The sequence below is a fragment of the Zingiber officinale genome, chromosome 1A (assembly GCF_018446385.1).
Source record: "Zingiber officinale cultivar Zhangliang chromosome 1A, Zo_v1.1, whole genome shotgun sequence".
Taxonomy (NCBI): domain Eukaryota; kingdom Viridiplantae; phylum Streptophyta; class Magnoliopsida; order Zingiberales; family Zingiberaceae; genus Zingiber; species Zingiber officinale.
The window spans coordinates 143024905-143051710 of record NC_055987.1 but is presented as its reverse complement, the minus strand read 5'-3'; the positions used below and the strand labels follow the sequence as shown (position 1 = coordinate 143051710).

Below are 26806 nucleotides of genomic sequence, written 5' to 3'. Positions count from 1 at the left end.
GCACTGTGGTGCTCCCTCTTGTGGCGGAAGGTGGAGTCTCTTGACGCTTCGAACTTCCAGGTGGATCCCGACTGAGGGACCCCACTCGATGGGGGAGGAAACAGGATCCGCCTCAACCTCTGTTGAGCGGATGGGCAAGGCATCTGTTGTGATTGCGCCCCCTCTCCCGTCTGCCGGGCGGGAATGAGACCCGCTCGGCGAGCTCCTTTTTGGTGCCGCCTCAATTTCCACGGCCTTCAGTTTCAAACGAGCGGTAGCCTTAGAGCGCCACATGACTTCAGCTGCAGTAAACGAAATTAAAATCAATTAGACAAAAAAGACTAAGAGAGTAAAGAATCCTTACTCATGCGGACGGGGAGATTTGCCCGAACGGGAGACAATCCGAAAATATACAACACCCCCTTGAGCAGCAGCTGATCGATCTTGTATCGCTGACCGGACAACCAGTTTGCCGCATGGGTTGATTCTGAACTTGCCGAGCTCCGGCTGAGTCGGCACAGCGGTCTGCCATTTGGTTCGGAATGCTGGCCGCTCGGGAAGTCGGATATAAAAGAAAAACTCCTTCCAGTGTTTGTTGGAGGTCGGCATATTGTCAAAAAATTTAAAGTTTATTCTACTTTGGAAAATAAAAGTCCCCAGCTCGGATTGTTTGGGGTAGAAGAAGAAGTGGAATATTTTAGGGTCAAGAGGGATACTGTGCAGCTTGAAGAGGACGACCATCCCGCTCAGCAGCCTAAAGGAATTCGGCACAAGTTGGCCGAGCGGGATGCGAAAATAGTTACAAACCTCTAAAATAAAGGGATGGGTAGAAAATCTAAGGCCACCCTGGAATTGGTCTAAAAAGAAACAGATTGTGCCGATCGATAGGTCATGTGGTCGGTTGGTCGGGTCGGCTACGACTATTTCATAGTTATCGGGAATTCCATACGTCCGAACAAGACGCCGAGCACCCTCCTCATCAAATCGACTCTCCATGGTCAGGTACCAAGGGCCATGAACACCAACAGCGGGTGCAGAGGAGCTTGCCATCTCGGAGAAGCGAAAGAATGGCAAGAAATCGAAGGAAGGGAAAACGAAAGGGGCGAAATGAGCAGAGAAGATCTAGTAAGTGAAGGAAGAAGACTCACTGGGAAGGAAACGGGTGGAAAGAATCACCGATGAGATGATCGCCGCCTAAAAACAGACACTAGATCGCCGGAGACCGCAGCAACAGAACGAGGCAGAAGGCAACGCGCGAGCTAATATGCGGCCAAAAAAGGGAAGGAGGCTTTATACGGCCGAGGACAGCCAGCCTCCGCCGTCCGATCTAGGTCACGAGAAACGAGGACGCCCTTGGGCCGTCCATTTCAAACGGGGGCGTCCCATCGTAAGTGACGCCGCCGTCACACAATGGTCGACACGTGGCGCCCTGTCGCCAGGCACAATTAATGCGCCCATACCGCGCATGCTTCGACTTAATGGAAAAGATTTGCGTGATTTTCGAGAATATCTAGACAAGCAAACATCCATGTTGAGCGACAAGACAACCGGAATGAAGAGCCGAACGGCTGAATTTGACAGAAGGGTCGAACGGCCCCAGGGATATTATAAGCTACGGAGAGGCGGCGACCGCCCGCTCGGACACATATAGTCCAGTCAGTCGGACTCACTGCCTCCTTCGACTAGACTTGAAGGGAAGGCAAGTGATCCGGCGGTAAGAATAGGGGACCCATTTTTTGAAGGGTCTCAGCTTAAGGACCGATGAAGGGCTGACTAAGCGGTTAATGGCCACGCCGAGCAGCTGAGTAAGTCCGAGCGGAGCTAGACATAACCCATCCAAGGGTTTGGGTTTCCGACGCCAAGTCAGGAGGATCGAAGGGCCGAACGGGATGCCGCTCGGCTGGAACCGAAGGGTCGAGCGGGTCGTCCGTTCGGCCAAGATAAGGGCGAGGGTACAAAGGGGGCCGAGCGGCCTATGCGCTCGGCTCGGGATATGGGATATCAGCTAAAGCATGTCTGATGATTAGGCCGTACACAAGATCGCACGATGGAGGACCTTGCCGTCACATCATGGAAAGGTTGATACAGTAGCAGTATGGCCTCATGGACATCTTCCTGACATATCCATATATGGGCAGATACAGTAGCAGTATGGCCTCATGGACATCTTCCTGACATATCCATATCTGGGCATGACCCTTCTGACAGACCCATACCTGGGCATGGTCAAAGGCAGGTGGTTACTTTGATTGGTGCGCCCAGGCTTCTTCGGGAGGTCTATATAAGGCCTCCATTTCTTCACCGGAGGTATGAGAAATCTTGATCTGGAGACCACCTTCTTGTTATTCCTCGCCTGACTTGAGCGTCGGAGGGCCGTCGCCGGGACACCCCTCCCGGCTCGGTTTTGCTGCAGGTTCATCGGAGCCCTCGAGGACCCAGCAAGGAGCGCCACATCCCCAGCGTTCGTTGACCCTTGGTTCGAACAGGATCAATGACTATTCATTTCACCAATCTATACTAAAGGACCATCCCCTGGACCGCAAAAAACGGTCCAAAAGATCTGTCCTCCTGTTTACCTCACTATGCTTCTCCTATTAATAAGGCCAGTCAAATGTTATTAAATAAGTGGTATTCAGTTTGGTAAGAATTTATTTATATTTATTTAATATACACCAGATTAATTAAATAAATAAGTTTGAACAGCTCGTTAATCTAAACAAATAAGGTTGAACATATATGTATTCAGTTCGTTAATGTTTGTAAACAATATTCATGAACAATGTTTATGAATAATATTCGTGAACAACGTTTGTGAACATTGTTCATGAACAACGTTCACGAATCATGTTTATTAATAAAAATTTTATTAATATATTAAATAAAAAATAAAATAAAATAAAATAAATAAATAAGTTTGAATTATCAATCTCAATAACTAATCAAACAAGTAAAAGTTTCAAACAATCAAACAAATTTGAATTAAGAACTCGATAACATTTAGGTGAACCAAGCTTAAGTCAAGCTTGTTAAGCTTAAGTCAAACTTCAAACAAACACAAACTCATAAAAAATAAACCCACTCAAGTTTGAACAATCATTTCAAAAACTTATTCATTTTAAACTCGATTTTAATTACCTTATAAAAAAAAAAAAGCTTGAATATCTAAAGATTGGCTTATTTATAGCTCTGGCTATTGATACGACCGAGACCATAGGGGCCATGTGGCACAGTACAAATCAAAAGTTAAATTGATTTAGAAGTCAAGTCAAATCGAGCTAGCTCAAATTGAGTCACATCCGAGTTTGGTCCGTCTCAATTTTGAACTCCGACGCAACTCGGTAATTTTTAAAGGGTCGATCACGGAGAAATGCCTCTCTCAGTAGAAAGAAAAGATGTGTCCTTTAGAAATTAGAGTCTTTCCTTCCCGCTCTATTTCCTCCCCTCTCTGTCTAAAGGTAACAGATAGCAACATCAAGACAAGTCTTCACATTATTACTCTTTACTTCATTAATGTTCATTCTCCTATTGTTTTCTTTCATCATTTTTTTTGAATTCCGATTTGAGCATATGGGAGGGCCTTGGGCACCCTTGTAACATCTTTCTCGAGTCTCTCCGGTCCTCTTAGCTGAAGATTCCAGGGGTACTAGGCCTTTGAAGAGCCGACCTGCCTAAAGGGAAGCCCGACTTGCAGGAAGTCCGACTGAAGGAAGCCGATCTCATAGATATCTGGGATCACCCATAATCCATATCTTTATCATTAATTAAGTCTGAAATTAATCCAGCTTGCAGACCCTTCCTTAATGAAGAACTCCTCCTTTGGAGCACTATGAAGGGAAATTATCTCTGAGAATGAGTAGTAGATAAGATTGGTGACAGACGGCCATTAATAATCTGCACTTTTATATATATACACTCACACGCACAGTGAAATCAGGTTGGTTTTTGTTTAGATCGGGGCTTAACAGACAGTGGTCCGTATCGATATGCGTGGTCAGTGCAAGTCTGAAGCAGGTGGGAGGATGCATCATCTAACAGCTTCCATAAATTCATATTCCGTTAGATGAATCTCTGAATTTTTTTGCACAATTTTACAGCGAATGGCTTAATCAAACTATAACTTCCAACTTTCATCATTAACAAATGTTGGAATTCGTTTGCAAAATCTGTCATATTAATGTATGAATATAATTATTGAACCCCTTTTTCAGGCGTGGAATGATAAAATCTATGTATATCGTTCCTAAATCCCAATCTTAATATATCCAAAAAAATAAAAATAAAAAGGAACAGGCGTCGTCTTGGATCCGAGAAATCTGTTCTTGTGGAACCCTCCATCACATGCCTCGTCCCTGTATGGATTTGATGCGAAAGTCAACAAGAAATACAATGGAAAAAAAATAAATTAAAAAAGAGTGCTCAAAATTATTGTTAATTGGAACTCACAATCGACTTTTTGCAGTGAAGAATGGCGTCGTTAACGGAGATATCAGCATTGCTGCCACGGCACAAGTCCGCGCTCGACATCGCATTGCTGGACCTCGGGGAACTCCTCGCCGAGTCCTTGCCGGTGCTCGCGGACTTGAAGGAAGAAGAGGAGGAGGAGGAGGAGGAGGAGGAGAAAGAAGAAGTGAAGGAGGAGGAGGAAGAAGAAGCGACCAGCATCAAATCCTTCACCGTCTTGTACAACGGCGTCAGGAAGCAGAAATACTTGCGCGCCGTCTTCTTCGCCGACGACGAGCTCTTCGCCGGACCCGGCGTGCTACTCCCCGCGCAGATCCGCCGCGGCGAGTCGAATCGGTTCGAGTTGGCGGACTGAGACTCGGTGAGGCGACGAGCGGAAGGGGTAACGGCGCCGGCGAACTGCCGCTGGCGGTCGAGGAGCGGGAGGAGGTGTCCGCCGGAGAAGATTTGGTCGGCGTGGACTTGGTCGGAGCACTGAGGCGGCGGGAGGCTGAAGTCGAAGTCGAAGCCGTCGTTCGACGTCGACCAACGCATGGAGAAGAAGCCATCGGGATCGATCTCGATGAAGGAGCCGGCGCCGTCGTCATGCGATCGTCGGCTGTCGCCGACGACGACGGCTGCCGCGGCCGCAGCCGAGGAGGAGGACTTGACGTCGATGAGCCATGCGTAGGAGAAGCTGTCGTTTGGCTGGAGGAGCTGGTGGGAGACCTCCATGGCGATGGGAATTAAGGAGATGGGCAGGGAGAGCCCGTAGATATAGAGTCACGACATGGTTATGTGAACCCAACTCTTCTTTTACCCGTTCGTCAATCGTCATCGATCGCTCGTCGAATGGATGGCCTGCGGATGATCGATGGCCTTCCACGTTTGGTTTAATTTAGGAAATATGAAAATGCATTTATTATGTAGACCTTAAAAACATTTTGTGATTAAAAGAAAATGTTGGGCGGCATTCGAGGACAAAGAGGAGAGAGACGATGTTTGTGGAATTTGCTTCCCGCTGCCCGTAGTCGTATGCAATTTGATGTCTGCACTGTAGCTGTTGGCTCCCCCAGCGGTCGGCAACCGAGTGCAACATGACGTGACATCTCCACAGCCCTGCCTACCTGGTGCACCCGATAAGCCTCAGTAGACCCAACCCCCAGGCTGGGTCTGACCCGGACTAGGGATGATAATTTCACCTGATGAGAAATTTGATATCCGACCTGAATGGAAGAGGGTATAGAGGTAGTTTTAATACCCGATTAGATAATCAGGTATTCGGGTATGGATATTTTCGGATATGAATATGGAGACGGATGTTATAAAATCCTACCCATACCCTATTCGATACCCGATATATATATAATTAAAATTTCGAACTGCATGCAGCCATGCAGTTGACACTTCTAATCTTCTATTTATTTATATTATATTATATATAAAGTTATAAAGTATAAACCCTACCGTGTATATTTCGATTTTCGAAGTCGAAGACTCGAAGCGTTGAAGCGGACATTTCCTTTCTTCCTTTTCTCTCGAAGTCGGTCGACGCCTCGACGGGGGGAGAGCGAATAAGCAAGACGAGGAAGACGCTGCGGAGGCAGGGATTAAACAGTTCAAGCGACTCAAAAGGTTTGTCCTTGCTTCCAACTCCGCCTCTATTTTGGATGAAAAGGAGCAACCATCTCATACTCTTTCGTCGAATACTATCTAGGGTTTAGGGCTGTCAAGGTATTTTTTTTTTTTTTAATGATTTTGGTTTTTTGATTTTATTTGAAAATAAGAGGCCAAAGATGAGAAAGGTTAATGATTATTCCATTTATGTAGTTTGAATGAGAAAGTATTTTTGTTTTCTTTATGTTGTCTTTTCTTTTCATTTTTAACATACATTACAACATCATATTTAGGTCTATAAAATGAATCCAGTAGATCCTACAACAGAAAATGAAGTGCCACTATCTAACGTAAATCATGAGGTTCCACAAATTTCTGAAGTAAATAATGAGGTTCCACAAGATCAACCAAATATGACATCTGTTGCTGCCGATGCTTCTTCTAGTACTGATGCTACTCCTAGTGCAATAGGAACGAGAAAGTTAACATCTGATGTTTGGAATCATTTTCGAAGAAAGAAAATTAATGGAATGGATAAGGCAATTTGCAATTATTGTGAGAAATCCCTTTCTGGCAATAGTAAATATGGGACAACACATTTGCGTGAGCATTTCAAAATTTGTCCAAGACAAACTGTTAGTGACATAAGGCAGAAAATCCTAATTAAAGAGAAAAACAAGAGAGATTTTGTTATTAAAGGCTTTCAATTTGACCAAGAAGTCTCAAGGTGCATGCTTGCTGAAATGATAATTTTACATGAGTATCCATTAACAATAGTGGAGCATCATGGATTTCGTAAGCTTTTAGCAAGTCTTCAACCTTTGTTCAAGGTTCCATGTCGCAATACCATTAAGAGTGATATATTGAAATTGTATGATTATGAAAAGACAAAAGTATTGAGCTTGTTGGAATGTAATAGAGGTAGGATTGCTTTAACTACCGACATGTGGACTGCATCTAATCAGAGGAAGGGGTTTTTAGCTTTGACAGCTCATTTCATAGATGATAATTGGACTTTGCAAAGTCGTATTTTGAGGTATACTTTCCGTTTATCACTCAAATATGCATTATTTTTCATATATTTTTTTTATGTTTTTAATTGAACAGATACTTAATATCTACACTGTTTTTTTTTTTTTTTTTGCATTATATAGGTTTGCTTATGTTGCTCTCCACATACTTCAGAAGTCCTTGCTAATGTGATAGTTAAATCTATGATGGATTGGAATATTGATAGGAATATATCCACCATTACTGTTGATAATTGCTCCACTAATGATTCTCTTATAAACAATGTGTTGCATAAACTTGATCATTCTACACTTATGCTAGGAGGGTCTTTATTTCATATGCGTTGTGCTGCTCATATTTTGAATTTAGTTGTGCAAGATGGTTTAGATGTCATTGCACCTAGTGTTGAAAAAATTCGTGAAAGTGTTGCATATTGGAGAGCATCTCCTAAAAGAGAGCAAAAGTTTGATGATGTGGCACGGATAGTAGTACACAATATGAATGTTAAAAAATTGGTGCTTGATTGCAAAACCCGTTGGAACTCAACATATTTGATGCTCATAACTGCTATATCTTTTAAAGATGTGTTTGCTCGTCTGAGATTTCATGATTCATCTTATAAATGTTTTCCAACAGAGGAGGAGTGGTTGTTAGCAGAAGAAGTATCTCAAATGTTGAAAGTTTTTTATTCTATGACTGAAATATTTTCTGGAAGAAAGTATCCCACAACAAATATCTTTTTTCCTAAGGTTTGTGAAATTAAAGCTTCATTGTTAAAGTGGGTCACATCTCCTAATAAGGTTATTTCTTCTATGGTTGAACGAATGCTTTCCAAATTTGAGAAATATTGGTCTAATATTCATGGAATTATGGGAATATCTACTATTTTAGATCCAAGATATAAGTCAAAGTTGGTGGAGTATTGTTTAAAAAGAACACAGGGAGAGATTGGCTTTAAAGAACCTCTTAGAAGGATTCAAAAAATGTGTTATGATTTGCTTGAGGAATACACAAATAATAATGGTCATGCTAGTGTTGAAAAAAGATCAATGGAGACTAGATTGCATACAAGTACAGATGATTTTTTGGATAGTTTTGATCAAGAAGTAGCACTTGAGTGTGACATTAATACTGATATGAAGACCGAGCTAGATCATTATTTAGAAGATAAAGTGTTGCCGAGAAATGTGGATTTTGACATATTGGAGTGGTGGAAGACCAATGGAACCAAATATCCCACTTTGATGAGGCTAGCATAAGATATACTTGCCATTCCAATATCGACCGTTGCTTCAGAATCTGCATTTAGCACAAGTGGTAGATTGGTGAGTTCTCATCGAAGCAGGCTTCATCCGAAAACCATAGAAACATTGATGTGTGTTCAAAGTTGGTTATCAAATGAGAAACAAGGTGATATAAATTGCAAATTAATCTTCATTATTTTTTTATGAAAATATTCTTCTTTTATAATCTCCGATAATGATTTATCTTTTTCATTAAATTTTGTAGCTACAAGTTCACAAGAAACAAAAGCATATTACTCTTCAGTCGAATATGATGAGGATACTATTGATGTTGATGGGGTAAGTTTTTAATATAACTTAAGTTCAATAAATTTAATACTATTGGGTCAATTATTTATATTTTTCATTATTCTATATTTTTACAGGGTACTACAATATCAAGTGATGAAGAAAGTTATGATTAGTTCAAAGTTGAAACTGATCTATTTTGCTTTTTGAATGACTTTTAAATATGATTAAATTAGGAGTAACATATAGATGCTTAATATGTTTTTGTTGAATTATAATTTTTTGGGATATGATGTGAATTCTAATATATTTTTGTTGATCATAAAGCTGTAAGTTTGGTGGATTCCTCATAGTGAAACTTTTAAAATCTTTTCTATTAATTACAACTTGAAACTTTTTGTTCTCATAGTGATTTTATTTGGAATGGGGTGCCGTGGTTTTAGCAGATGACAACGTAGACTGTATTAATGATTTAGACAAAATGATGTCTAAAGACAGGTAAATGTCTATCGCAATGCACTTAATTGCTTAACTGTTATATCTGATAAATATAATCATTTATTTTGTTCTAAATTTAATATATCAAGCTTGAAAAATGGTTTGCTGACTTGGAGAAGTTCTATGTCATTTTGTCTTAGTATTTTTTGACAATTGATATAATATAGTCATCAACTCATATTTTATTTCTTGCTATGCAGTTAGAGATGGTTGACGAATGCCTTTCACAAGATATGGATATGAGTGGATTGTTGCTTCTTTACTCGTCCCCTGGTGAAGTTTGCTTTCTATTCTATCTCATATTTTTTTGTCCTGTGAAAGTTTGTCTTATTTTATTAGGGATCCATATTTTACGATAATCGCAATATCACATTCCAGACGTTGCACTAATGGCAAGGTCATTTCTTCCAAGAAAAGTATCAAAAATTGTATCATTTTGGAAATAAAATACAAGTAGTAAGTCTTCATCTTGACAGGAATTGTGAAATAAAATAGATCTCATAAAGTTACAGTATAACTGGCATTGTCTTAGTTCTTATTGTGCTTCTCGGATTTGTGCGTTTCTGAGTGTTGGATTAGGATTTGTGAAATTAGCTTTTACCATTACAAAATGTACATTTGCAGATCGAAAAGTGAAAATGGGCCATGGAGTTATCTGCGGAGGGGGTCAAAGTTCTCTTGGCTACCTATTTGGTAGTGGTGAGGCTCCTAAATCTGCTGGAGAGTCTGCTGAACCTGTTCAGAAGCCAGCTTTTAAATCTACTGGAGAGCCTGCTGAACCTCTTCAGAAACCAACTCCTGCAACACAAGTTGATAACAAGCATATCCCTACTGGTATCCAAGGGAATCTAGCAAACAATTACCAGTGAGCTAATGGGCAGAACTGTGGAAACTTTATCACGGCAAGCATTCCTCACTTAGATCCCTATAGTTAACAGAAGAAGCTTACATTTTGCATGGAATATATATTTAGAGAATATTTAGGTTATAAATTCATTATTGATGAGATTTTGCATGGAAAAGCACCGTGGATAATTGTGGATAACTGGCTATATATATGTTCTTTTAGCATTTTATGATTTATGAGATTCTTCATTTATATCTAACTTGTTGATTTTACTGTATCCATATAACCTATTATAGTTATTACTTGATTTTCTATATCATTTTTGAAATCTATAACTCTTGATTTATATTTCTTCAGTTGACGAAAGTGGTAAATAGAGCTGTTTTGAAGCAAGTTCTTCTATGATTCTCCACATTTGAACAAATGTAACCCAATCCTAGTAAATTATGTTTTTTGAGATCACACTAAATAATATGCTCACCACAAACACTTAAATATGTAAAATATAGTTTAGGCATTTTGACTTGATCAAAAAGAATTTGAATATTAGCTATTTTATTTGTTACAACATTAAAAATTTTGAAATGAATATTTTGTTGTCAGATCAACATGATGAAGAGAGGAGCACAAAAGTTTAGTAATGGATAGAGGGCACCTCAAGGCTGTTCAAATGCCTAGGCGTGCTAGGTAAGTGCATATGCAGGCTAACCAACCCTTTTGATTGTATATTTTGAAATGAGCACACTATGGAAGTTGAAATAGGTCCAGATTCTTTTTCAGCAACATAGTGCTTTCTCTGTCATCCCATGTAAACAATCCTAAGCTTTCCCTCCCCCTTCCACTCTACCCACTCTAAGAAATATACAAGAAACTTTGTTCACAATTGTTGAACAAGTCCGTAGTTAATTGTTGAGGAATGACTCTTGTGTTCCATTCATTGTTTAAACATTACTTAACTCCTATGACATATGACAACCAATACACATGCAGGTGCATACATTTTCACTTTTGATGGCTAATTTTGAAAGTCATGCTTCAGTTTACTAGTTATTTTTTAATCAGTGTCAACGTCGTTCAATCGGCATTTTGGAGCTAACTGTGAATTCCTCACCATCCAGGAACGCCCTTCAATGAAGGTGCAAGCTATTCCGGGCGGAGGCTCTTCCCTTGGTTTCCTGTTTGTGTGAAGGTCAATCCAAAAGCTACTGATTCTTTGGGCGATCCTGAAGAAGTACGTACCTAATTTGATGACTAATAAATTGATTTAGATTTATTTCCAACAGCAGCTGAATTATAATTACAAGTAGTAAGTCTTCCTCCGAGTAGATTTCATTTTTTTAAATGAGAATTGTAGATAGTAATAGGATGATGGGTAGGGTATGGATACCCGATCATCCGATGGGTATGGGGATGGGGATGAAAGTTAAATACCCGATGGGTATGGAGGTGGGTATGGGGATGAATATAATAAATGAGTATGGGTACGGAGAATATAAAATCCAACCCATTGCCATCCCTAACCCAGACCCGGACCCGGCTCGTAATTGGGTCAACGGGTTGGTTATCGTTGACCTGGTTCGTCGGGTCGAACCGGAACCGGTCCGGCAAATTCGTTGGTACAAAATCAGCGGACCGCCGGTTAACCACCGGTTCAATATTTATTTATTTTTTACCGGCTTGAACTGGCGGTTCATAGCCGTTGGAAGAGGGGGGGGGTTGGATATTTTTTTCAACGGTTAGGATTATTTGATCAATGGCTATGATTTATTGTTCGTTACTATCAAAACTCTATAAATTGAGAACTTATTTATCATTTTCACACACATATTCTCTACTCTTAATCTCAATTTCGTATTCTCTACACGCTTTCGTTTCCAATTTTCAATTATAATGGAAGGAGGTCACGGAGGTGCGTCATCTCGAGCTCAGAAGGGAAAGGAAATAATGAATCCGCGGGAGGAGGACCCCAACATTCAATCCACAGATGATGAGATCGAGCATCTTTCGAATCCAACATCCGAAACGCAAGGAAATACCGATGTAATTACTTCTAAGGTTCGGGAACTTCCTCCTCTAAAGTCTTCTATTTTCACTAAACATTTTAAGAAGGTCACTCTTCCGTCGGGAGAAATGCATGCAAAATATAAACACTGCAATGGTATACACAAATTCCAAGCCGGCGGTGGCTATGGGTCATTGAAACGACATGTAGAAACGAAGCACCCGACGGAATTTGGACTCGACCGTTCTCAAACACAATTATCAAGATTTTCTTCAACTAGCGGTAGTACCGATTCCGGTTTATTTTTATATTCGGATAATAAATTAAGAGAATCGTTAACTAAATTTGTTTCCGTAGAACATCTTTTTTTTTTTAAATTTTGGATCTAAATGCACATTTGAAGATTTTTGTAAAGAATCTCTTAATGCATGTGCTAAACGTGTTCCTAGAACTACACTTACTCGTACAATTAAAAAATTAGTAAAATAAGGAAAAAAGAATTTAATTAATGAATTTAGTAAATTAGATAATAAAATTTCTTTATGTTCCGATATTTGGAGTGATCATTGACAAACACATTCGTATATGAGTGTGACTTGCCATTGAATCGATAACTCTTGGAACCTCCAAAAAAGATTGTAAAGTTATAGAGTTTTTGATGAATCACATAATGCTCATAACATCGCACAATTATTATGTTTAATTTTAGAAGAATATGGCTTAACTCATAAAATATTTTCAATATCATTAGATAATGCTAGTTCCAATACCGCTTGTATAGATGATCTAAAATTTGTTTGTCAACTTATTATTGGCGGTTTAATTTTTCATATTCGTTGTGTATGTCATATTTTAGATTTATGTGTTCAAGATGGTTTAAAAATTTTAGAAAGTTATATTAAACCAATTAGAATTACAATTTTTTATTTATGGTCCCGCCCATCTATATTGAAACAATAGGGTAGGTTTTATAAAACTAATTGAATGAGACCTAAAAAATTTTCATGTGATATACCAATACGTTGGAATTCAACATACCAATTATTACAAGATTCATTTGAATATAAAGAATTATTATGTTCATTTTTTGTATAAAATACTAATACTAATATATATTTATTTTCACAACAATAAAATATTTGTAGTAGTATTTGTGAAATTTTAAAAGTATTTAATGATGCAACCAAACAATTTTATGATGTTTATTATCTCACTGTTCAATTAGTTTAAGAAAATTTTTCTAATATAGTATTAGTAATGAACATATTAATAATGAATCTTTTTCTCCTTACATCTTTATAAAATACGGTACCCAAATAATAATTAAATAATAAGGTTATTTGAGAAATAATCTTATTGGAATTTTTAGAAAAATTTTAGAAATTTTTTGAAAATTTTTAGAAATTTTCTAAAAATTTTTCGGAGCTCGTATGACGAGTTTAAGGGGATGAATTTATAGGCTTAGGAAAAAGCCTGTTTGAAATAACGAAAAGTGAGAGTTGATTGAACAATAAATTTAGGTTTTGATTTTTCCTAAACCTAAGTTCAAGGCTTATAAACCTAATCCCTTCCCCTCCGTGAACCTCTCCACCCGATCCTTTCTCCTCCTCCTTCGACGTTTCTCCCCTTCCCCTTCTCTATGTTGTCGCCGGCTTTCACAGGCCGTCGCCCGTCGCCGGGTACCATGAGAGCCCTCCTCTTCCTCTTCCTCTCCCTCTTGCACCGACTCTTCCCTTCTCTCGATTCCTCTCCATCACTCTTCTCTGCCGACATAAACAACTCGCGGAGCATCCCTAGCCCTTCCTCTTCCCTGATCTTGCGCCACCCACTTCCGAGCGACCCCCTCGTGTTGCCGTCGATTGGTGCCACTCAACCGTTGCCGACCATTTGCTTGAGACTCACTGACAATGCTGCAGCCGTCGAAGGAGGCGATGTTGTCGGCTTGAGCGAGGATCCCGATTCCTCTTCATCACGATCTTCTTCGCGGTCTGATCGTACCGGTGCCACCTGATCGCGCTCCCATCACTGGATCCAGTCGTTGGCCATGTGAGAGTCTCCCATCGCTTCCCCATCTCTGCTCTGATCGACTCCGTTGTTTGTTGCCTCTAGCTGATCACCGTTGGCGACACCATCTGTTCACCACTAGCATTCTGTTGATGGGAATTCACTACCGCCTACTACTAGAGAAGAAGGAAGTCAATTGGGTAACGAATTCTTTGATACAAGCTTTGTTGACCTATCTTAGTTCTGATTTGGGGATTTGGTTTGGATGACAGTAGCTTCACCTAGCATCAGCCACCAATCTGGCAGAAAGGTCTTCGGCTGTGTGTTCACAAGGAGCAACCAGATTAAGGTAAGATGTGTATGGAGATTAGTTTGCATTTCGATAATGGTGTTAGGTTCATATGAATTTGTATCAGATTTCTTTTTGGAGGTTATAATCTGTGTAGATTGGTTAATGAATGATTAGTTGTTTTAAAACATGGATTAAATGATGGGTTGATTAAGGAATTGGGGTTCTAATGTGATGTGTTGATTTGGGGGAGTTTTGGAGATATGCATGTATAAACCTAATCTAAGTAGGTCGTAGAAGGGTCAGGGTTAATTGAAGAGATTAAACCTAATCTAATGAAGATGATGGATTGAGTTTTCGGTTTAGCTAGTCGTTGTATACATGATTAGCTAAACTGTATATCATGTGATTTGCAGGACGTTGATTCAAGACGAGCATCTCGAAATGAGATTTGTTCCGATACAATCGACAGATAAAGGCGGTACCTTTGACTTATCTCTTTTGATATTATCATTCTTATTGGCGTAGCGGGGTCGACAAGAGGGGGATGAATTGTCTGCAAAATAAAAGTATACCCTCCTCAATTCTTTCAACTCAAACAGTGAAATAGTAATAAAGTAAACTAACAGAAATAAAGAAAAAGACTCAGCAATTTATTTGGTTATAACCAAGAAGGTTGTTAATCCAAGGCAGTAGAAAAATCTCTGAAAGATCTCCTTCTTTGAAGGCGGAGAATCCTTTTACACACTAGAAGCTCAGAACTATTGCTATAAATGAATACAGAGTTGATTGTTTGATTGATGTTCATTTCCTAGCTCCAGGGACCTTTATATAGCTCCTGGAATGTCTATCTCGAGGGTCTAAGGCGTCTCCAACAGGGGTTCAAGGCGCCTCCAATAGTTTGTTCGGATAAAACTTTATCCCAATTCAAATGACAACTTTGGCTGGGTTTGAGGCGCCTTAAACAGCCTTGGAGGCACCTCGTGTTGGTGCAATATCCCTCAGGTCAAGGTTGACCTGGGTAACCAAGCTGAGTCTTGGTTTAGGTTTAGATGTTTGACAATAAGATATTGATTGAAGAAGAGTCAAGTAGGTCACGGTTGACTGGATACTTGACTGGGAAGTCCTAACTGGGATGTTAGGCAAAATGAAAGACCTAGTGAGTGAAGCTAGGCAGTATGAAAGTCCTGGTGAGTGAAGCCAGGCAGAAGGAAGTTCTAGTGAGTGAAGCTAGGCAGATGGAAATCCTAGTGAGTGAAGCTAGGCAGATGGAAAACCCTAGTGAGTGAAGCTAGGTGAAAGTCCTGGTGAGTGAAGCCAGGCAAGGGAAAATCCAGATGGATCAAGGATGATCGGACATCTGGTGCTGGGAAGTCCAAGTAGGTCAAAGGATTGACTGGATACTTGGCATGAAAGAAAAGTCCAAGTAGGTCAAGGGGATTGACCGGATACTTGGCACAGAGAAAAGTCCAAGTGGGTCAAAGGGATTGACCGGACACTTGGTAAGGGAGTCCTAGCAGGTCAAGGCAGTGACTAGATGCTAGGCATGACATACCAACAGGTCAAGTTTGACCGGATGTTGGTTTGGGAGGTTTGGGACTTGGTTTTGGACAAAATCAAGTCTTGGATCGATCGATGGATCGATCGTTTCTGATCGATCGGTGGATCGATCCGCACTATCTGGACAGAGCCTCGGATCGATCCGTGGATCGATCCAGAGGTCCCAATCGATCGATGGATCGATTGGGGGTTGCCTTCGAGCGATAAGCGCCGGATCGATCCGTGGATCGATCCGGTGCGTGAAATCAGAGGCTCGGATCGATCCGTGGATCGATCCAAAGCCTCCCGATCGATTGGGAACATTGAATCGATCGGGATCCAGCCGTTAGCGTCGTTTATAGCCGCGCGTTCATTTCCTCGGTATCCTTTCACCGATTCACCCTGAGCTCTGCCACTCCTCCACAAAGCTCGGATCGCTTCTTGAAGGATCTTGGAAGCTCTCCAAGTCAAGAGGCGGATCAAAGCCAAGAAGAGAAGCTAGGGTTAGGGTTTTGTACTCATTGTAAGATTGTAAGCTTGTATGTCTTGTATCCTTTCCCTCTCTTCTTGTATTGAGTCTTGTAGGGCTTCTCCGCCTTGGTAGTTACCATAAAGGAGAGTTTTATTTAGTGGAGGGTGTGTGTGTTGGTGTGGATCCTGGATTAGTCACCTCTTGTGAGGTGGATACCAAGTAAAACCAACCGTGTTAGCGTTGTGTGTTTGTTTACGTATTTCCACGCACATCTTTGAAGGAACAAGCAATGCCGAGCTACGAGCGCGTCGAGCTATTCACCCCCTCTAGCTACTTTTGGTCCTAACAAGTGGTATCGGAGCAAGGTTGCTCTTCACCGGAATCACTGCCGGAAGGATATCAAGAAAAGCTAGAGGGTGAAGAAGTCGAGCAAATTCTTGAGTTCAAGACTTTATCAAGCTCAACTTCAAGATGCAATTCCAAGATGGGCTTGGATTTGACACAAGGGTGGCTCCACCATACACTTCTACGAGTTTCGATTCTTGGAAATCAAGAATCGAAAATTTTCTTATGATGGAGATAGAGCAATGGTTTGCTCTAATGGAAGGCTTCAAGACTCCAAGAAATTCAAAGGGCAAAGATCTAAAGAAAAGCAAATGGAGCCCGGAGCAAGTCCAAAGGTGCGAGGCAAATGACAAAGTGACCAAGCTTTTGTTTATTGTCAAGCACCATTCTTTGCAAAATTGGAGAATTTGAAGATGCAAAGGAACTTTGGAGCAAATTGGCTAAGCTTCATGAAGAGATCCCTGTACAAGATCATGAAGAATCCAGAGAGGGTGACTCTTTGGAGCAAGACCAAGAAGAGGACTCCGAGGGATGCTCGACCAACCTCCGAAGAGGAAATCCAAGAAGCTTCATCCTCAAGGGAATACACCGAAGGGAACAAGGAGGGAGCATACTCCTTGTTTCATGTTCAAGATGATGAAGCCTCCACCTCTAGGATTGAGGGGGAGCAATTCTTGGTGACGCCGGATCAAGAAGAAGGAGAAGCTTCTACATCGGGTCAAGTGAAGAAGAAGAAGATGGTGCCACCTCCGAAATTCAAGAAATATCAAATGGAGGAGCAAGTGTCATCCCTATACAAGAAGGTATAAATGTTTCAATTAAAAATAAAAATCATATAATATGTTTTGAGTGTAGGGAAAGTGGGCACTACAAAAGCAAATGCCCTAAATTGGCCAAGAAGAAGGGCCAAGTGGCACAAAAGGGCAAGGAGAAGCCCAAGGAGACCATCCCCGGAACAAAGAAGAGCAAGGAGCACATCGTGTGCTTCTCTTGCAATCTAAAGGGGCATTACCGAAGTCAATGCCCTAAGGGGAAGAAGGTGGTCAAGGCTCATGGAGGAAGCTCTAGTCAAGGGGGAGCCTCTAAGGTAAAAAGGAAGGTAACTTTCATTGAGCCTATTCCCTTACAAAATGGTAAAAAGCATGCTAGGTTAAATTTCTATCATTTTAATGCAATTTACCATAAGAATAGAAAGCATGAGGGCCTTAAGGAAAAACATGTGGCCCTACATGCCAAAACTACCCAACCTAAGGTTAGGAAGGTAGATAGACACTTGGGCAATAACTCTAAAGATTTTAGATACAAGCCCAAAAACAAAAATGCTCATGGATCAAATACTAAGGACTTAGTGAGAGAAAATCAAGTCTTGAGGTCAAGACTTGACAAAATGGAGAAGACCCTAAAAATGATGGAAAATATCCTATTAGGGCAAAGTGAGCATAACTTAGGTTTAGGAAAATCAAAGCCATCCAATGGCCATAAAGGTTTGGGATACAAACCAAACGCTAAGAAGGATGTGCCTAGTTATCATAGGGTTTCATATAGTTATGGAACGAACCCTAAGTCTAGAGGTCAAGTCAAGGATACAAGGGAAGATATCCCTAGAAGTATCTTTGCAACCAAAGTGACTAAGACTTCTAAGAAGTCTAAGAAAGTCACGAACAAGGTTACAAGGGAGGCTATCCCTAGAGTTGACCTAGAAAATGTGACCAAGGCTTCTAAGAAGCCCAACAAGGTCACTAGGAAGGTATCTAGGGAAGTTATCCCTAGTGAGTACCTAGAGCATCCAAGGAGCACCAATAGGTGTTGGGTTCCTAGGAGCATCTTCTCTACCCCATAGATGGGTTAGAGAGTGTCAACTCCGATTCGAAGGGTAGTTAACCCAACTTTGAGGAAATTGACACTCAAGGAGCATTTTCAAAGTTTTAGTTAACCTTTGAAAATGAAATGGAATTATTGATTACTCCTTGAAAGAGTAAATGTGCCAAATTGGAGAAGTATTGATTTTATTTTAAAGTGGCACAAATTTGAGAAAACACAAGAACTACCAAGTTGGGATTTTGGTATGTTCTTAGGAAATTAAAGGCAAACTAAGCCTTAATTTAAAAGTGCTACTCTTGAGGAAACATGGAATATGCCAACATTTGAGGACATGTTTATTTTCAATTGGCATACATTAAATCAAGGAAATTAGAAATGCCAATTTAGGTTTTGGCATTCTCTTGTAGCACTTTAGGGCAATTTAGGTTTAAGGTGTAAGTTTAGATAAGACTTTAATGATACTTAGATAGTTAATCTAGGTATATTTTATTTATGCTAAATCTTGCCATGATTGTTTGCCCATCATATGCCATGACATCATGTCTATTTTTGCATTCATGTTTTATTATGAAAAATCCAAAAATACCATGTCATGACATTCATACATCATGTAGCAATAGGATATTTTCTTTTGAAAATTATTTTCTTTTGATGTATGCCATAACATAATCATGCATTAAGTTTAATTCCTTGTAATTAAGGACAAATGGCATTTAACGACACTTATTGACAAGTGACATCCTAGGTGGATGTCTAATATTTCTAAAATGCCTAGATAAATATGCATGATCCCTAGATTAGGGCAAAAACCAAAATCTACATCTCACAAAGACCCCTAAGGTGACTTGTATGTGTTTTAGTGCATATTATATACAAGTGAGATGTTAGGATGATGAACAAAGCTCAAGATGTTGATTTAGTGCATTCCTTTGAGTTTTAAATTCATCGAAACACATAGTTATGTGTTTTCCCATCATTGGGAAAGCTAATGTACAAGTCATGTGCATTATGCCCAAGGAACATGATGGGATATTGGTTTTGAAAATGTTTTTAAAATGTTTTTGGAAAACCTTGGTGAAGGCTATCTTTTGATAGTAATCACCATTAAATAGTTAGACACAAACTTGAAGAAAAACACTAAAGTTTTTGCAAGTTTTCAAGTTTGTGTCAATCTTTGAAAATATGATGTATTTTCATAGAAAGCTATTTTTCCATGATTAAGTATGCCCTAAATAATGTCTACACGAAATTTCATAATTTTGGATTTTTGTAAAATTTTCTAGGGGTTTCGATTGGTGAAATGGAATTTCAGCAACTATCGAGCTCAGATCGATCCATGGATCGATTGAGTTCTGAATCGATCTATGGATCGATTGACACGATTCGACCGAACATTTGGATCGATCGACCGATCGATCCGAGAGTCTGAATCGATCGGTGGATCGATTCGAGAAGGTTCAATCGATTGGAACCCAACTCGAATCGATCCAAGTTGTTGATTTTGGTTGGGAAGGATTTCAACATCTTTGAACCTCTTTGAGTCTAGGTAACCATTCCAAACCCTTAAATACATTTGTATACATAAGAAGGGTGTTTTCATGTTGAAAACAAGGATGGATTGGTTAACGAAGACTAAGTAGAAGTTTAGGTTGAGGTTGTTTCAAATTTTGAATATTTGAACCTCAAAACTTCAAATTTGGGTTTCCTAATGTTTTAGGGATTCCAAGTCATTGTTGGTGCAATGACAGAAGTTACCACCATGTCTTTAGGGGGAGGGACTCTTTAAAGACATGAAAATTATTTTTCATGAACCTTGGAAGGTGGTTAACCTTCTGTTGTGAACTTGCTCAAGGTTGAGCATTTAAACTTGAAATGGGGAGAAATGGGGAGTGGATATCCTCATTATTTCAAGTGGACACTCATGTGGTAGATAATGGCTCAAGGTTGGGTAGTTGTCTACGTTGAGGGAGAAGTTAAGGATAAATGAAGGGTATGAGACCTTCATTATCGTGTTGATCACAACGAGTGATGTTATGAACAACGATGAGCAACTCTTCAGGGAGAGTCTTCAACAAATGGATTTGTTGAAGTGTGCCCAATTGGAGCATAGGTTGATGTGTGTCCAACGATGGGTTGATGTGTGCCAATAGGGGAGAATGTATGGTTAAGCTTAGTCCTTCATTACCCATGGGAAGGTCATGGGGGAGAATGAAAGGACTCGTGAAAGGGAGTAAGTTAGGCTTTCGTTACCTAGAGGGAGTTTGCCCTCTTAGGGGGAGAATGAAGAGCTTAATTTATGCTTTCATTACCTAGTGGCATGGAGAAGGAGGCTATGGGATTAGCCTAACTTACATATGGGATTGTAAGTGTTATTGTGGTATTGTCAAACATCAGGGGAGATTGTTGGTGCAGTATCCCTCAGGTCAAGGTTGACCGGTAACCAAGGTGAGTCTTGGTTTGGGTTTAGATGTTTGACAATAAGATATCGATTGAAGAAGAGTCAGTAGGTCACGATTGAGGATAGATATCGAGAAGTCCTAACGGGATGTTAGGCGAAATGAAAGACCTAGTGAGTGAATCTGGCGTATGAAAGTCCCGGTGAGTGAAACCGGTGGAAGGAAGTCCTAGTGGTGAAGCTAGGCGGATGGAAATCTAGTGAGTGAAGCTAGGCGGATGGAAAACCCAGTGAGTGAAGCTGGGTGAAAGTCCCGTGAGTGAAGCCGGGCAGGAAATCCAGATGGATCGAGGATGATCGGACATCCGGTCTTGAAGTCCAGTAGGTCAAGGATTGATGGATACTTGGCATGAAAGAAAAGTCCAAGTAGGTCGAGGGATTGGGGATACTTGGCAGAGAAAAGTCAGTGGGTCGAAGGGATTGTGGGACACTTAAGGTAAGTCTAGCGGTCGAGGGTGACTAGATGCTGGCGTGGACATACCAACAGTCGAGGTTGACCGGATGTTGGTTTGGGAGGTTTGGGACTTGGTTTTGGACAAAAATCAAGTGCTGGATCGATCGATCGCGGGGATCACCAGATCGATCGGTGGATCGATCCGGATCGATCTGGATCCATTGGGTCGAAATCAGAGCCTCGGATCGATCCGTGGATCGATCGAGGTCCCAATCGATCGATGGATCGATTGGGGGTTCCCAATAGCGCGGGATCGATCCGTGGATCGATCGGCAGCTTTCAGAGCGAGCCACGGATCGATCCGTGGATCGATCCAAGCCTCCCGATCGATTGGGAACATTCGAATCGATCGGGATCCGGCCGTTAGCGTCGTTTATAGCCGTGGCGTTCATTTCCTTGGTATCCTTTCACCGATTCACCCGGGCTCTGCCACTCCTCCGGCTCTCATAGCTCAGATCGCCAGTTCTTGAAGGATCTTGGAAGCTCTCCAAGTCAAGAGGCGGATCAAAGCCAAGAAGAGAAGCTAGGGTTAGGGTTTTGTACTCATTGTAAGATTGTAAGCTTGTATGTCTTGTATCCTTTCCCTCTCTTCTTGTATTGAGTCTTGTAGGGCTTCTCCGCCCTTGGTAGTTACCATAAAGGAGAGTTTTATTTAGTGGAGGGTGTGTGTGTTGGTGTGGATCCTTGGATTAGTCACCTCTTGTGAGGTGGATACCAAGTAAAACCAACCGTGTTAGCGTTGTGTGTTTGTTTCTGTATTTTCCGCTGCACATCTTTGAAGGAACAAGCAACGCCGAGCTACGAGCGAAGTGCGACGAGCTATTCACCCCCCTCTAGCTACTTTTGGTCCTAACACCTAGAACTGGGTCTGAGGCGCCTAAGACAGTGCAGGCTACGGAGGCGCCTTCAGCACATCATTGAAGGCGCCTCCAGTTAGATTTTCAGCTCCTTTTGACTTCCTTTTGACTTTCGATGCTCCGATCGATTGGGTGATTGTGGCCAATCGGAATAGGGCTCACCTAAACCCAATTCCCCGCCTTTTCCTCGAGTAGACTTCCGTCTCGGCTTCTCGTCCCTCGAACGCCGCGCACGTTCTTCATGTCCACCGGTGTACTCTTCCGCAGCTCTCTCGTCCTTTGGACGCACCGAGTCCGTCGGCTCCCTTCCCGTGCCGTCCTTCTCGCTAGCTGCATCTTCTGCTCGGCTTCCTGCGCTCCTAAGTTCTTGCATACTTAGACACAGGGATGAGATAACTAGCAGGACCTAACCTAACTTGGTTGATCACATCAAAATACTCACGGGATCCAACAATCTTCCCCTTTTTGATGTGCATCAACCCAAGTTCAAGTTAGGGTAAAAAATAAACAAATAATAATTTTTTAAAAAAATTACTAAACTAACAGTTTAAACACAAAAATTGCAATAATATAATTCGTAAATAAATTAGATAAAGAAAAATTTAATTTTCTTAACTCCCCCTTAAACTTATACCTAACTCTCCCTCTTTGATCACAGTAAAAAGAGTGGGGTAAGAATAATTTAAGGGTAAAAAATTTCTAAGTAGAAATTCTTTTTAAAAAGATTTTAAGTTAAAATTCACTTTTAAAATGGTATAAAAAAAATTCTAAATCAAAATTTTATGTAAGAAATATTTTTGAAGAATGGTTGGGGAAAAAATGTTTAAAATTTTTTTAAAAGTATTATTTAATTCTAATTTTAAATGCTTTACCAGAAAGTTAATTAAATATTTTATTTCAATATTTTAGTTTCCAGATCGTGGCGAGGCACTAGGCCTTCTTGGTTATTGGAGCAACAATCACTTCCTTAGACAAAACCTCATAAAGAAATTGTAATGTTTAATTTTCTCGCTGAAAGCGTTATCTTTAAAAAATTTAATCTAGCACAAATTTTGGAATCCAGTAAAGGTTTCTACCTATTGGATTAATAAAAAATTTAGGGGATATATAACTGTTGGGGACTTTTCTAAGTTGCCCCTGATTTTTTCTAATATACCAATTCAATTTCCCATAAATTCTAAGTTTTGATTTTGAGAATTTATTTAAACATGTATTATCATTTTTCAATTTTTCAAATTCGGTTTTCAATTTTTCATTTTCTAATTTTAAATTATCAAATAATTCCAATGAATTTTCTAGTTTCATTTTCAATTCAGCGTTTTCTTTTTCTAATTTTGCTAGATCTTTCGTAAGCATTTTAATAAATTGAAAATATTGAGTAGGGGTGAGATCACGTACCTTACTTACCTCACTTGGTGATGCTCCCCTTTCATCGTAGCTTTCCTCTTCTGATTCTCTCCTTTGATCTATGCTCATCTTTGATTCTGAGTCATCTTTAAAGAGATGGTTGGCCATCAATGCCACTCCTGAGAAGCCTTTGATTTCTGACTCGGAGGTTGAAGAATCGTCCCATGTAGCCTTCAGATTTTTGCGTGTAGAGGACGTCGGTCTCTGAGGTTTCTCCTTGTGTTTTTTCTTCAACTTGGGGCAGTCATCCTTGATGTGCTTTTCCTCGTTGTAGTTGTAGCATTGGACCGTCCTTTTGTTGCGTTGATTCTTCCTTGACTGCGATCAAAATTTATTAGTTTAAAAAAATTTATTGAAACGTCTTACCAGTAAGGCTGCTTTGGTTTTGTCGATCGATGCTTCAGAGTTGGGATCGTCCTTTTCATCTTGTAGGACAATGTTGAGGTTCGACTTCTCTACTTGTTTAGGCTCTGCAAGTCGAGACTCGTGAAGTTCGAAAGTAGAAAATAAACTTTCTAAACTACTTACCTCAAAGTCCTTAGAGATGTAGTAAGCATCTACTAAGGACGCCTATTCAGGAGTTCTGGGGAAGGCGTTCAGCGCGTATCGGATCGAGTCTCGGTTCGTTACCGATTCTCCGAGGTTGTTGAGTTGAGTTATTAGCTCCTTGATCCTCGCTTGAAGTTGCGCTACTTTCTCACCATTATTCATTCGGAGGTTTGTTAGCTGAGTCCGGAGGATGTCCCGCCTTGCCAATTTTGCTTCTGAGGTACCTTCGTGAAGCTCCAGGAATTTTCCCAGAGGTCTTTGGCGGAGTCGTAGTTTCCAATCCGACTTACCTCCTAGAGCGGCAGAACGCTGAGCAGGTGGAATTCCGCCTTTCCGTTAGCTACAAAATCTGCTTGCTCATTCTTCGTTCAGTTGTATTCTTCCTTGTCTTTAGGTGCTGCAAAACCATATTTCATAATAAGGAGAATATCAAACTCTGTTTTGTAAAATACCTCCATTTTGCGTTTCCACATAGTGAAGTCTCCGTCAAACTTAGGGGGATGAATGTTGGCTTCAGCCATGGTCTTGATCTTTGTGCTTCAGTCGGCGATTAGTCCTTATGAGGTTGTCGGGCTCTGATACCACTTGTTGGCGCAACGGGGCTAGCAAGAGGGGGGGGGGGGGGGGGAATTGCCTGCAAAATAAAAATATACTCTCCTCGATTCTTTCAACTCAAACAGTGCAATAGTAATAAAGTAAACTAATAAAAATAAAGAAAAAGACTCAGCAATTTACTTAGTTACAACCAAGAAGGTTGTTAATCCAAGGTAGTAGAAAAAGCTCTGAAAGATCTCCTTCTTTGAAGGCAGAGAAGCCTTTTACACACTAGAAGCTCAGAACTATTGCTAGAAATGAATACAGAGTTGATTGCTTGATTGGTGTTCATTTCCTAACTCCAAGGGCCTTTATATAACTCCTATAAAGTCTATCTCGAGAGTCTAAGGCGCCTCCAATAGGGGTTCAAGGCGCCTCCAATAGTTTGTTCGGATAAAACTTTATTCGAATTCAAACGACAACTTTGGCTGGGTCTGAGGTGCCTTAAACAGCCTTGGAGGTGCCTCCGACTGGGTTTGAGGTGCCTCCAAGCTGTCTGAGGCGCCTCAGACAGTGCAAGCTGCGGAGGCGCCTTCATCACATCATTTAAAGCACCTCCAGCTAGATTTTCAGCTCCTTTTGACTTCCTTTTGGCTTCCGATGCTCCGATAGATTGGGTGATTGCGGTCAATCGGAATATGACTCAACCGAACCCAATTCCCTGGCTTTTCCTCGAGCAGGCTTCCGTCCTGGCTTCTCGTCGCTCGAATGTTACACACGTTCTTCACGTCCACCGGTGTACTCTTCCGTATCTCTCTCATCCTTCGAACGCACCGAGCCCATCGGCTCCTTTCCTGTGCCGTCCTTCTCGCTAGCTGCGTCTTCTGCTCGACTTCCTGCGCTCTTAATGTAAAGCCCGAAAAATTCCCAAATTTATTTTAGAATTATTCTATGATTTTTCTGGAATTATTAGATATTTTTCCGGAATTTTCCGAGTAGCGGGAGTAGCAAAAACAAATAGGTCGCAAAATAGCTTAGGCGGGAATCGAACCCGAGACCTATGGTGTAAGGGATAATGTTAGTAACCAGTTGAACCCAGCAGGGCTGTGCTGAAAGGAAGGAGAACCAAATATATTTATATTAGAGTTGGGTTCATTAAACCACTTAATATAAATAATAAACTTAAGTGGGGTTTGGTTTATTTTGGTTCGGCACCTCTTCACCTCACGACACTTTCTCTTCCAAAACCTCACCGCCGCCTCTCCCTTCTTCTCCTCTTCCTCACGCACGGCACACCAAGGCAAGGGTCCATAGGATCATCTTCCGGCGACGACTCCAACACGAAAGGGGTTCTTCTCCGCGAGAGGAACGCGAAGACGTAAGCGGTTCGTCGAGCGGACAGTTTTCCGGAAACACCTAGCGAATAGAATCGTAAGAAAACCTTACGATTGAGGTAAGAAACCCCTCACCGCAGTATAATTGCTCTCGCTTGTTAGTTTTGGCGTTAGTTCAGTAATTTTATAGTTTTCGGTTTTAGGGCATGCTTTAGTGCACGCCAAGCATTCGGTAGAATGCCCAGTTCGAAGGATGTACCAATAGGCGTCCTAACAACATATAAAATGTAATAGAAACATTTTATTCAGTTTATTATTAGTTATTACAGCTATATGGATCAGATATCCATTGGGTGGGCTCCCACAGTAGCCTCTAGGTTCAGATAACCTAGCTAGGTTCAGATAACCTAGAACAGAAAGTAAAATTAAACAAGATTCAGATTTTACTTTTATTCGGTTGGCATCGTGCTTGGATCAGATATCCATGGGGACTCCCACATCGTCCCTAGGTTCAGATAACCTCTATTGGATTCTGAACTTGCAATCCCGGGTCTCGTAGGGATCGAGCACAGTTACCAGGGCCCCAGAAGCATGTTTAGTATTTTCATCTATTATATGTATAGTTTTCAAATTTGAAACCAGTGATGAAAACACTAATTTAGCTTCGAGTTCAGTTCAGGTTCAATTTACATGATTTGAGTTCATGTACAGATTTAGACATATGCATGACTAGTTCAGTTTCATGCTCGGTTTATATGTTATGCCATGTTTCATTCAGTTTATGCTTTGTTTGATATGCCATGCCATGCTTTCAGTATGT

General features: G+C 40.8%; 1 protein-coding gene, 1 long non-coding RNA gene and 1 pseudogene across 2 annotated transcripts; 2 read left to right on the top strand and 1 right to left on the bottom strand.

The window, feature by feature from the left end:
- Positions 1–4093: 4093 nt before the first annotated feature.
- Positions 4094–5154, bottom strand: LOC122004348 (probable membrane-associated kinase regulator 6). The gene is made up of 2 exons (XM_042559253.1): positions 4423–5154; positions 4094–4328 (listed from the first exon to the last, which is right to left on the bottom strand). Exons 1-2 carry the CDS (start codon positions 5152–5154, stop codon positions 4314–4316), a joined length of 747 nt encoding a protein of 248 aa, XP_042415187.1. The 3' UTR covers positions 4094–4313.
- A 4551-nt stretch (positions 5155–9705) lies between these two features.
- LOC122004340 lies at positions 9706–11111 on the top strand (annotated as a pseudogene).
- Positions 11112–13473: 2362 nt separating this feature from the next.
- On the top strand, positions 13474–14863 carry LOC122010688. Its single transcript, XR_006119908.1, has 3 exons — positions 13474–14130; positions 14203–14279; positions 14636–14863. It is a non-coding gene; the product is annotated as an uncharacterized LOC122010688 (long non-coding RNA).
- Positions 14864–26806: the final 11943 nt, after the last annotated feature.